This window comes from Nicotiana attenuata, chromosome 12, assembly GCF_001879085.1.
Source record: "Nicotiana attenuata strain UT chromosome 12, NIATTr2, whole genome shotgun sequence".
Taxonomy (NCBI): Eukaryota; Viridiplantae; Streptophyta; class Magnoliopsida; order Solanales; family Solanaceae; genus Nicotiana; species Nicotiana attenuata.
In genome coordinates this window covers 50781507-50795382 of record NC_032000.1, presented here as the reverse complement: position 1 = coordinate 50795382, position 13876 = coordinate 50781507, and the positions used below count along the sequence as shown (strand labels likewise).

General features: G+C 33.8%; 1 protein-coding gene across 2 annotated transcripts; it reads right to left on the bottom strand.

The window, feature by feature from the left end:
- Window positions 4382-10302, bottom strand: LOC109235738 (zinc finger protein CONSTANS-LIKE 9-like). 2 transcript variants are annotated; one of them, XM_019401971.1, is made up of 6 exons: window positions 10059-10302; window positions 8544-9243; window positions 7858-8085; window positions 5962-6260; window positions 5042-5191; window positions 4382-4923 (listed from the first exon to the last, which is right to left on the bottom strand). In XM_019401971.1, the coding sequence occupies exons 2-5, from the start codon at window positions 9126-9128 to the stop codon at window positions 5065-5067; spliced, it is 1239 nt and encodes a 412-aa protein (XP_019257516.1). In that variant the 5' UTR covers window positions 9129-9243; window positions 10059-10302; the 3' UTR covers window positions 4382-4923; window positions 5042-5064. The 2 variants fall into 2 exon arrangements, with proteins under 2 accessions (XP_019257516.1, XP_019257517.1); XM_019401972.1 differs by lacking the exon at window positions 10059-10302 and adding an exon at window positions 9421-9538.

Sequence of the window (13876 nt, the reverse complement as noted above, 5' to 3'; positions counted from 1 at the left end):
ATATATATATATATATATATATATATATATATATTATTTTGAGAGCGCCTATGCAATGTCATTTTCCCCAAAGCTTATGCATCCAGGATTGGAAAATTTACATGCTATAGGTAAATACACCCTATTTATTTTAAACCAAAATACTTTAAAAATATTATTTTATTATTTATAGCCAGTTTTTATATTTTATAGCAAAGTACAAGTATATACAACTGATCTTTTGTCTTTCTTTTATCTTTGCTCTCGACCATCTCTCTTCTCCCTCAACTCTCTCTCCTTTTTCCCTCTCTCTTCGCCTTCGGCAAGGCCGCCATCCAAATCCGGCGTTAGATCTAGATTCGGCGTTAGATCTAGATTCGGCGTCAGATCCAGATCCGGCGACGTTAGATTCAGATCCAGATGGTGGGTGGCGACTTCGTGATTTCAGATCTGGTAGTGGGTAGTGATGTGTAAGGTTTGACGGTTGTGATTTGCAGGCGGAGGGTGGTGATGTGTGGAGACGACGGAGGGTGGCGATTTGCTTGGCCGGAAGACGCCATCTCCGGCGAATTTTCTTCTCTTCTTTGCTATCAAGTCACATATAATGATACAAATACCGTGTATTTTATATAAATACACTCTAATTATGTATTTTTTAATGCAAATACAATTTTTTTTTTGTATTTTCACTTGTATTTATGTATTCCGAAGGTTATTTTTCGTGGCAGATCCCTGTATTTTTTGAATTTTTGTGGTTTGAATACAGTCGAATTAAATACAGCATAAAAGCAGATACGAATGAATACGGTGAATTGAATACAACCGAATATCATTATTTTTGTGATTTTTTGTTGTTTGAACACTGTTGAATTAAATACAGTGAAATTGAATACAATATAAATTAGTTAAGAACGATTGTAGCCGATTCAATACAGTGTGTACAGCCGAATTAAATAGAGCGGTATACACCCTATTTTTTTAAATTTTTTGTTATTTGAATACAACTAAATTCAAATTAATGAAATTGAATACAATGTAAAATATATAAGAGCGAATACATTCGAATTGAATACAGTGTATACATTTGAATTGAATACAACGACATATATCACATGACAAGTAATTAGTAGCTACGGAATGTAATTAGCTAAATTGTAGCTACGCCCAGCAATTAGCCTAAAAAAAATAGCCATTTCTGAAAGTTTCATATTTAGAACCCAATAACTTAAAAGGATTATAATCTCATAACGTTCAAATCCTGGCTCCGCCTGTGTTCATCCCTACTCCACATTTGTTCGGGGGAAATTACTAAACTGGCTAGGTTTACTTTTAGTAGACAGATTAGACAGTGGGATGAAGAAACAACTTGAATTACTCATAAGGTGAAAAGTAGGAGCCCAATGTGTGTTATATACCATATATGGATGCAAAGAAATACTAGACAATATCAACAAAAAATTAGAGGAAGCTGTGAGATAGAGTTAAGGAAATTGTAGTACAGTTGCACATAATAGGAGAAAAATACTGTAAATGGAAGAACACTTTGGAGATGAATATTTATAATTTAGAGGGTAAAATATGTATTTGGCAATCCAAAATTTCAAAAATTTAGTTGAGTGACCTTCTGAGTGCAATAAGCATAGTTCAGTGACTTTGTTGTTACAAACGAAAGAAAAGTGACTTTAAGAGATAATTTGGTATAGTTGAGTGACCATTTAAGTAATGGACTCGCAACTTATCGCGCCTTATATTTGATCAAAGTGCCATCCAATTTTTTTCCTTACCCGAAAATTCAACTTACAACCAATTAAATTTTGAGATTTGATTTAGGAACAAGAATCCATATCCCTTGTTGTAGTAAAGCCTTACATTTATTCCTCTGCCATACTAGATTTTCAATCTAGATCTTTACCAGCATGTTTGGATGGTTGTTATGTCTCGTTTTATGCTGTATCATATAGTATAGTATTGTATTGCATTGTACTCTATCGTTTTGATATATACAATGTTGGAAAAAATTGTATTATTTGCCGCCGTTTCATAATGTCATGCATCAATAATATAAAGAATAAATTTGCAATATCATAAAGAAAAATATAAGGTACGAGGTAGAATTATTATATAAAAAGATAGGGTAAAGAATAAAATAGGATTATTTAATAATAAGGAAGGGCAAGATGAGAGAGAAAAAATAGAGTAACGACACGACCACACCCAGGGAGGAGCTACAGTGTCGTATGCAGGTTCGGCCGAACCCAGTACTCTCTCTCTCATATTATCTGTCATGATTCTTTTGTACACGCCTTTTAAGAAAAATTAATTAGGATGAGATTTTGATTACGTTACCCTTATTCATGTCTTAATATTTAATCTTTCTTCATTCGTATTTGAACAAAGTTATTCATAATTGAGGTGTTTGTAGTCTTTAGGATAATTATTACTAAGGGTAAAAAAGGAAAAAGATAATCAATTTTGTCTTGAATTTCTAGAGTGACAAACAATTTGAGACAACTATTTTTAGTAACCACGACAAATAATATGAGACGGAGGGAGTAACTTTTTTTCATACTTTGTATTTTTTCTTAAAAAACCCATTGAATATGTATAAATATATAATTTAATACCCAGTAACTTAAAAGGATTGTAACACCGAACCCAAGTTTCAGATCCTGGCTCCGCCTCTGAGTCCACACCAAATCGGTCGTTCCATAAAGTCACATTTTTCATCGTTGTGTAACGACGGACTTAACGATATAATACAGTAAAATTAAGGTAACAATCAAAACAAATATTGTAGTTAAAATAAGAATACGATATATGATACAACAGATAACAACAATCCAAACATGTTGTAAGAGCTTGGGCCACATTATTAACAAAAATATTTATGCAATTAAATCGCTTAAAAAAATAACAAATCTCATCTCAATAAATCCAAATATTTTCTTTTACAAATTTTAGAACTATTTAGGTAGCCAGACTACATAACATGAAGAGAAAGAAAAAACCCAACTTCAATCAATTTACAAAGCATTGCTTTATATATAAAACCAACTTCATTGAAACTTCAACTACTTTTGAGAAAATCCAGAAATTACCATATGATTCTTCAGTTTTTGGTTGCTCTGGAGAAGATTTTGATGAATTACATCCTGTGAAATATTCTGAATTTTTGAACTTTGGTATATGAATTGGTTGGCTTTTCAAAAGGTCACTAAGGCTAATATATTTATGTTCTGCCATAGTTTTCTTAGTAAAGAAAATTATAAAAATGATGTTTGTGTATTGGAAAAAGGTTATATATAGGAGTATATATAGCACAAAATAATAAATATATAATATGATTGAAATATGAGTTTAGATTATGTGACAGCTTATTCTCTTGGGATAACAGTGCATCACTGGTCAGCAGATTAGAGATTAGAATGTTGAATTAGAATACATTCAAAGTGAATCATTAAATATATATAGATCACACCGCAACAACTTATCTACGCTCGATATTTATATCAACTTGTAACAACGCATGCACACCTGGCATTTATACCAAACTAATATACTTTACCATGGTTAAGTAGTAAATGAGATGGAATGTACATTGATTAACCATAGTTAGATGAACACTCGGTGTTTATATCAACTTGTCACAACTTATACACAGCTAGTATTTACACCAAACTAATATACTTTACCATGGTCAAGATAGTAAATGAGATGGAATGTACATCGATTAACCATAGTTAGATGATAAAAGAGTATGTAAAAGACACATGTCATGTTATTATTGGTTTGGTATAAACACTAGATGTCAGTTTACTCCTACAGAACGACTATATTTCTATTGCCATAGAGGTATTCCCTCATGTCTAAAATAAGTGTCGACGACCAAATTTTAGCCCATCTTGACCCAATTCATCTTAGCCCAAGTAACTTTTGAGCGGGTCAAATTATTGACTCAACCCGTTGTGACCAGCAAAAATCGGCTCCTAAGTGTCGTTTAAGTTCTTATATATGTTTAATTAAGAAATACATTTAACAGCATTAATCATAAAGATTGTTTTGACTAAATTATCATATAACCTCTCTTCTAACTGTACAGTACTGGATTTCAAGAGACAATATCAGCACCTTTCCATATATATACAAGACAGTCTGACGTACAAAACATCCCGCATTCACGCAGGGTCCGGGGAGATATAGACAGTCTACCCTAATGCAAGCATTAGTGGTTTCTCTCACAGCTCGAACCCGTGACCTATAAGTCACACAGAGAAAACTTTACCGTTGTTCTAAGGCTCCAAATATAACTACAGCAAATAATCAGGATCTTGTAATCCATGAAAACAATATCAGCCACCTTTAACTGAAAGTATATGACAGTATATAGTACTGGATTTCAAGAGACAATAATTAAGATGATAATACATATTGCATCGACTCATGTAACTACCAAAAATACATAACATGTAAAATATGAGAGGATTATTGCAGTATCATTGTTGATCCTCTCAAACCATACTCCATCTCCACATTTTATCAGGCAAAAATGAACTAGTTTACAAAAACAAGCTTTCGTCGAACTTTATAGCCCTTAATTTCTACACACCGACTAGAATATACATGAAAAGTTAACATAATAGCCAAGCAATACAAATCCTGATCGGACACGAATGTACAGCTAAATTTGCGAGCACTTTAAATGTGTGATGTCACCAAGTTAGAGTTGCAAGAACAGAAGCAAGGTAGAGAAAGTCCCGCGTACTCTATGCATTCATAATTTGAGTCGAGAAAGGTGAATCTTGATCGCCCTCTGGAAAGAAGGCTGGTCGTCTGCTCAAGAAATGGCAAAAGGAGGCATGTTCGTAATTTTTCCTAGTTGTTTGGTGAAGCGAAGGTATCTACTTTCGAGCTTGAGCTTCCTTGCTCAGAAACAATAGCAATCCTCTGAGACACAATCATACTAATTATCATTTGCAAAAACAAATATGGCATTTCTTTCATCTATTTGGAAGAAACCTCAAATGTTTAGTCTCAATTTAATAAGGATAATTTGTTTCCTTACATGTATGATAAGAAAGTTTACAATCAATAGCTTCTGGTCGGGAGTGGATCGTAGTCATAAGCATCACCAGCCTTGACAAACCGTCCCTTCACACGCCTTCTGACATCAGCTCTTGCCTTGCGGGAAACATATCTCACTCGCTTGTCAAATCTATCACATTATAAAAAGACCGTTAAAGAAGGTACTGAAACCAAACCGAAGGAAAGTTCTAGTACCATGGTGTAAGTAAGCTAAATAATCAAGATATCTCAAAACGCTGAACAAAAGTATGCACAAAGTTTTTTGGCTTAGAAGAAGGTCAAATTATGCCTAAGCTAAGAGAACGAGTGGTGCAACATAATCAATCCAAAGATTGCGTAATCTCCATACTTTAGATACAACGAAGTAAAAAAAATTGTACCCAATCCAGCAGTTTAAACTTTTAAATGAGATGATCACAATTTAACATGGTATCAGAACAGGCATAGTCCTAGCTTCAAGTCTCGCCGCCATGAATTACCAACAGAATTTCCACATGCCTGGCCCGGGAAAAAGAATCAGGCCACCCGAGTTCTCTAATAAAATGAGGATACTACATTGGGAATAGCCGGGACAGCTCAGTTAGTAGATCGACGTGAGAGTCCAACTACATTGCTAGAATCCATGTTGTATATTTGAAGTCCGTATGTAAGGGAGTTTGTTGAAAATTAATAAATTGTATAAAAGTGTATCATGTATATCAGCTTAAACTTTTAGATGATATGTGGCAACATTATTCAACATTCCACGATACATTTTCAAGTTCGTTCTAAGCAACCGAAGACACTTCTAGTCAGAACGACGCCATTCTCGGTTTCAATGTGATGTAGTGATGCAACTGAACGGAACTTGAGATGCTACTGACAGGTGAGTTTAAACGATTAGTAAAAACAAGAACTTACTTCCTTGTTTTCTTCTTTTCCCTGTAGCGCAACACAGCATTGATCCTGCTAGTCGATGGCGACGAAGGTTCAGGGCAAGGAGGACCCCACGGTGGCGGCTCTCCGATTAGTAGCATTGGGGAGACTCCACAGTCTTGGTGATCTCCAGCGGTGCTCTCTCCAGTTTGGTTGGAAAATGAAAGGCTAGATTGTCTAGCAAAGTAAAGGATAGAATCCGTCTTGCAGCTCATCGCAGAATCTGCAGATTCTGCGTTGCTACATGTTGGCTGCACCATGTTCACCCGTGCAATAGGTGATCCCTGGTAAAGTATTAACAGATTTAGGGTCATCCAAGTTTAATATGATAAGGCTTCCCCGGAAAGATCAAAGAATAATCAGAGACGACGAGATAAAGAGCATCAGAACACAAGAAGACGAATATGGAGATGTATACCACTTCCAAACAGAGAGATATTGGAAGGAAAATGCAGAAAATAGGCGTTCTACATTACAGGAAGGAATCAATTATTTTGTTTTGATATCTAGTTACTAAAGGTTGCCTAACAAAAAAGATATGCCCGTCTTCTATAACACAGATATCTCAAAATATCGATTCAAAAACTATCAAAGAACAGAATTACATATATAAGATGTTCCTTCCTAGACATTGTGAACCCTTACGTGCTAACTTAGCAAGTTGTCCGACTTCTGTTTCTCGCTTAACTGACATACAAAACCCTTCCTCTACCCCTTCCCCTCTCCCACAAACCAAAGAATCACGCATACAATAAAAACAGAAAATATGGCTAAAATGTAAGGCGTTCTGCAAAAATTCTAGTTTCCAGCACCTCAAACCAGATTGATTTTTTATTAATTGGTGCATCAGTCGCAGGTCCTAAAACTTTAGCTAATTATAGAGAACATCCCTGATGCAGCTTAATACTATTTTTGCTTTTAGCACTGTTTCTAGTTCGTATACCATACGCATTTCGACTAATTTTCCCGAGGCCCACATCCAGTTCATATTGATAATACCAGTCCAATAAAGGTTGAGAAGCTAGAATATTCCTGTTGCTATATCCAATGGGTACTATTACTGTCAATGGCTTAGGTGGGAATTGATCCATTTAAGTTGCAAATACTGATAAAGTGGACAAATATCACAAATAGCAGGAAACTCAAAAGAATCTATCTACCACTTATCTTTGTTTTTGTGCTTATAGCTTGTACTTGTGCCAGCTACATTTAGCATGATTCAGCTACCACAACCACATTCTATGGCTCTGCAGAGGCGGAGCTACAATATTGGGTACGGGTTCGGACGAACCAAATAGCTTCTGCTTAAACATTGTATTTATATTAGGAAATTCATCAAATATGTATAAATATTTAATTGCGATTGCGAACCCAGTAACTAAGACAGGCTATGGGTTCGGTGGCAAGTTCAGAACCCATAAACTCTAAATCTTGACTACGCCTATGATGGTTCACCAAACATGGTAGCCTGTTCGTTCTTAATCTACTTATATCTGTAATGTAACTTGTGGAACTATTCAAAATAGGGAGAACCTAAAATAAAGCAACTATGAATGGAAGTGACAAAAGGGCACAAAGAAACATGCATCGCAAAAACATCACAAAAGAAGGTTATACTTTTCGTGGACATCTTTCAACATGAGGATAAATATTTTCGACAAGTGAGTATCAACATTTCTCTTCAACAAGATAGAAAATGTTTACACTAACTAGATTATGTCATTATAACTAGAGAGAGAAAAATATTTCGTAAGTTCTTGATCTAGCTAATAGTAATAATGACGGCACACGTTCTGCACGAAAAACTAATAGACAACGAAAAGTATACCCCAGTTGAAGTATATGCAGGAGAAATAATGTTAACATGATCCAGTTACCCACCTCGGCAGCATTAGCACCTCGGCAGTTGGAGTCAGCACTTTTTATGTCCTTCATCTCAAATAAACCATCGAAGTTTTCATTCTCAAATAGTTCATCTGGATAATTAAGAGAAGCACCAAATAGCTCTTCGTAATTCTCAATACTCAAGTCCACCGCATCCATAATAAGATTGTCACAATAAGGATCCTCCTCAAATAAGCTAGAGCCTTTTGCTCCCATATAGCCTCCCTGAAAGTTAATAAAGATAATAGCTCAAGAAAATTCTCGACAAGTGAAAAAGCGATAGACAATCATGCTTCAAGCAAAGACATTTTCGGCCAACCACCTCCGCTCCTTTCCCCCATCCCCACCCAGCCGGTGGGAAGCAGGAGCAGAGTTGCTAAGATCGCTTTTGACAAAGTGATGTATGATGTATCAACGGTATAAAACATAAAAGTCCAAAAATCATTTCCGAAAAAGGTTATCATTAATATTAAATGCTCCGAGCTCAGAATAATGGCACTTTTAGTGTTAGCAACACAACACTAACAAAAGTGGGCGATTCTTAATTAAATAGTCAACTATTAATTGCTTTATTTAAGGACAGGATACTAATGTGCTTCCAGAAAAATGCAAATCAGTTCCTTAAAAATTCATGCAAAATTTCTTCACTACGATCAAAACACGTTAATGAAAACTTAGATTACCTTTGACAAAGCAGAATTCGAGGATCCAATAGGCGGTTCCACATGATGCTGCTTGTTGTCAAGAGTAGGCATAGATGATTCCACCAAAAGATTTGATTTTTCTGAAATATCCATGTCATTCACTTCGACTGCAGCACGCATATTTTGTGAGTTTTCCTTCCCTTGAGGACCTTGAACATCTCTCGAGCGGTTATCCTTGATGGTCATTGTACCCATTCTCTGTTCACAGCTAGCACCAATTGAAGGGTCATCTAAGAGAAATGACCAGATATTAGAAAGTTCAGCAGCGGAAGGACACCCCGTGTAACTACTAAGCGCTTGCCTCATGTGCCTAGAACCTGAACTGGAACTACTAGCATGACCTGACCAATCACAGTTCTGACAAAGCGACGCTTTTTCCTCGATGCACCTAACAACAGCTGGTTGTGAATTACATCTTTCACATATAAGTGTCCTCGAATGACGTTCCGAAAGGGCATTTGCGGAATGGACATTTCGATCACATGACAAACATAAGCACGCTGCATCAGATCGACAATATACAATCGATCGTTGTTCTCCGCAGAATTCACATATATAACCCATAACTTTTTCCCCGTCTACAAGATCTTCAGCCTTCAGATAGAAAGTTTTAGACTTTAAGCAACAGAAGATGATTTGCTCAACTGTTTTGTTACCTTCTACAATAAGGAACAAGAACCTGCATTTTCAAAAGCAAATGAATAAAAAGAAGTAAATTTTTTAGTATAATACAAGTCTACACTTCATAAGTAAAGATCTTTGCCCATAAAAAAGGGCAGCCCGGTGCACTAAGCTCCCGCTATGCGCGGGGTCCGGAGAAGGCCGGACCACAAGGGTCTATTGTACGCAGTCTTACCCTGCATTTCTGCAAGAGGCTGTTTCCACGGCTCGAACTCGTGACCTCCCGGTCACACGGAGGCAACTTTATCAGTTACGCCAAGGCTCCCCTTCTAAGATCTTTGCCCATACAAAAAAGAAAAGTTCACCTTATCTCATGAATTGAAGAATTCAAAAATGAGATCTTGGTCAGCAAAATAATACTTTTCAATACAGCTGTAGAAGTTAAAAGAACATGGAAAAGGCTGGAAAAAAAGCCATTTCAGTCAAAAGGGGGAAAAAGTAGCTCCAAACTAATTGAGAATCAAGAATCCAGACAAACAGTGGAGAATTTTCAGAGTCATAAGTGACTTTTTTCTAAGCATAATTATTTACAACAACAAAAAAAAAAATGACATTTTTTTACCTTATTAAATATCTCAAGGTGGGAAAATTACCTTTAACCAAAAGACATCAAACAAAGAGATAATCTAAAGCTCTAAAGAAGCATAGAAAAAAGATCTGAATAACTATAAAAGTATATAAAAAGAAATAACACATAAACAGATCAAATAAACAAAAACCAAGCAACCCCAACAGAGATGCAAGAACATAAACCTCAATAAACTGGAAAAAAAAATGAAGAAAAAAAATTCAAGAAATTAACTAACTTTTTACCTGATATAACTGTAAGCTGACCAAAAAAGATACACAGTACACAAGGAAAGGGAAATAAGTACTGATAATTAACTCCTTTTGCTGCAGCTTTTTTTTTTCTCTCAAAGTAGAGAACAAAAACCCTTAAACAAGAAAGATAGGATTTTTTCCGGTTTCCAAAATGTCTTCTTTAGGAGGGTTGGTTTATGGAAAGTCTTTTGGACACTATTTGTTGAACTGTTGAGTTCTCATAATATCTACAAAATAAAATAATATTAAAGTTGATAAAAAAGTGCAGGAGAGAGAAAGATAGGAGAAGGGTGTCATGTGGGACCCTGTCCTTTTCATGAAAAGGAAAAGTTAGGCCCTCTACCCCCTCCCCAATACTGTGTGATGTGGCACTCTGTCTCTCCTTGATATTTTAGTCTTCAAAAAATAAAAAATAAAACAAACATTTTGGCAGATCTTATGAGTAATTTAAATATCATGTCTTTTTAAAATTTTTCATTTAGTGTCCGATTAGAGCCCCGATTAATTTGGATTCGACGAAAGAAGAAGTGCTTCTTAAAATATTTTCAATGTTCGAACTACAACAATAACCTAGTAAAATTTCACAAGTGAGGTTTGGGGAGGTAGTGTGTACGTAGACGTTATCCCTACCCCGAGGGAATAGAAAGGTTATTTCCGATAAATTCTCGACTCAAGAAAACGGAAAGAGTGTACAAACTCGAAATTTTAATTGAGGGTGAAGAGATAATATTTCATCCCACTAAAACATATAAATTTATAAGAGTATGTTGTTGAGGGAAAAATTAGAATATGAGAATTAATAAGTTTTGAAATATATAATTTTTTAAACAAAAAAATAAAAAATAAAGAGTACAATATAAAATAGAATGAAGTGAATATTTTTAATTAAAATAAACACTATGCCTAGGTTTTGCCTCCTAATATACAAGTGTGAAATTGTGTGTAATCAATCACTTACATTTGTTTTAGCCGCTTAACCAATCAAATGAACCCCATGATCTCCAACATGTCAAAATATCTTTTCTTTTTTTAAAATATCCCTTTCAAAGTGAAGACTTGAGATTTTTTTTAGAATTAAATTCCCACTTGTAATTCTCTAAAGTATTTGCAAGAAAATCGAATTAAAGGGGAAATAAAATGTGTACGTATGGTTATATTACTAACTACATTATTAATTTTTTTTTGATATAATAAGTGTAGATTTGATCTCCCCATTCTCTTCTTTTGTCTTTTCCTTCCCCTCATGTAATAAGATTTTTTTATAAAAAATAAATGGTTATACTTTTCTCCTGTTCCGAGAAAAAAAAAGATTATACTAATTAGGACCCATTTATTCATAAATATTTGTTTTCTTTTTTCGGTATTTTTTTTCAAAAAGGTATTTGCTGACGAAATTTTGCAAGTTTTTGGAAATTTTTCAAAAATAAATTTTTCAAAATACCACTTTTTCAAAATATTTTCAGAATTTTTTGTTTTCCCGCTCAAAAAACTGCAACATTTTTTCAAGTAAAATGTATGTCCAAACATAATTTCAAATTCCAAATACCATTTTTCAACTTAACTCCAAGTACTTTTTTTTCTTCAAAAATTACAATATTTATGTCCAAACGCCTACTAGAAGTGTGTAAATACTTGTCGAATTTTATTCTTAAAAAATTTATTTAAAAGGTTTAAAAACAAAATGCAGATTTATTTCATGTATATACCTTTCTCCTTTATACAATTTGGAAGTTTTGCATAGTAATTAAGAATGTTGTAGATGGATAAAAACAGTAAGTTTAAATTAGTACAAGTCTTGATAGTTTATTAAATGGCAATCCAACCATAAATTTTAGAACCAAATTAAGCAAATGCTTAATTCAACCTCCACTTCTTTGGCTTTTCTATTGTCTACTTAATTCATTTTGTCAAAAAAATAAATTTACTTGACATAATAATTCGTACTTAGGACTATTTTCATACCTTCGACAACAATATAGTAAGGAGTTTAAATTTTGAGATTTTTTCTTTCATATACCATATATGAAACCTTATTACTAAAAATGTGCATAGTTTCTAATTTACCCGCCCTGTCCACATTTTTTCTATAGTTATTATACCAATCATTAAATACTAATTAATAGTAGTTGAATCTTCCTAATTTGTCGAACTAAAATTGAGGAACAGAATATTCTAAAAAGATTTGGCGTAAATCAGATCAAATCATATTCTTCCAGATATTCCTATTTAGGCGCGCTACAATTATGAAAGTAAATATTCTTCCAGATATTTTCCACAATTGATAGCCATTAAAAAGCTTGAAAGCTTTGAATTCAAATTTGGATTTTCAAAAATCATTATTTGTTTGGATTGGGTGTTGTTGAAAATAATCGGGAATATGGTTTGAAGTTTATATCTCAATTTTGAGGGGTTTTGGTGAAGATTAGACTTGGTTTTGACTGAAATTCAGATTGAAACTCGAAGAAGAAGAAGAAGAAGAAGAAGAAGAAGAAGAAGAAGAAGAAGAAGAAGAAGAAGAAGAAGAAGACATATTGCAGAAATTGTAGATAAATTGTAGATTATTTGTATTCTGATTGTAGATGCTTTATTTTCTATTTTCACAAATAAAAAACGACTAAAACTTCTACAAAACTTCTAAAAAAACGTAAGTATGTCAAAAATCACAATTATGCTACAATTGGATGGGAATTGGGATATAAAAATTCAATGTACCCAATTTGTAGATATTTTGCAGATAAATTGTAGATTATTTGTATTCTAATTGTAGGTGCTTTGTTTTCTATTTTCACAAATCAAAAACGACTAAAACTTCTACAAATCTTCTGCAAAAAACGCAATTATGTCGAAAATGCCAATTATGCTACAATTGAAATGGTAATTGGGATATTAAAATTCAATGTATCCAGTTTGTAGATATTTTGTAGATAAATTGTAGATTATTTGTATTCTGATTGTAGATGCATTGTTTTATGTTTTCACAAATCCAAAACGACTAAAACTTTTACAAAATCTTCTGCAAAAAACAGTCTACAATTTATCTAAAATTTATCTACAATTTTTCTACAATTTATTTATAATTTATCTACAATTTCTGCAATATGTCTTCTTCTTCTTCTTCTTCGAGTTTCAATCTGAATTTCAGTCAAACCCAAGTCTAATCTTCACCAAAACACCTCAAAATTGAGATATAAACTCCAAAACATATTCCCAATTATTTTCAACAACACCCAATCAAAATAAATAATAATTTTTGAAAACCCAAATTTGAATTCAAAGCTTCAAAGCTTTTTAATGGATGTCAATGGTGGAATTGCTGCTCTCTTGTCTCTTTGAAGGTTTGTTCTTCTTCATTGAGAAAATTTGAAGCTGAAGGTAAATGTGTGTATGAACTTTGAAGATTTGACGAAATTTTGATGAACTTTGTTGTTCTTCATTGATGAACTTCAACTGGAGTAAAATGGGGAACCAACTTTGTTGAAGGGTTTCTTCAATTTTCTGTGAATTTAAAGGGAGAATTTGATTTCAGAAGATGGAAAATGGTAAAAAGAACGTGGGTATGGGTAAAACGTGGGTGGGACTGAGGGGTTAGGAGAGAGAAATGTGCAGATTACTTTAATTAAGGAGTAAAAAATGTATAATTAATTATGGTATATAGATAATTTGGTATACTAAGTGTAATTAAGTCAAACCTTAAACATCAAGGGTGATAAGGTTTCCTATGTGGCATAGGAATGTAAAAGTCTCTTAAATTTTTTAAGGAAAGTGATCACACTATCGACCAACAAATTTCTGGTCCCCAAAATAACAAT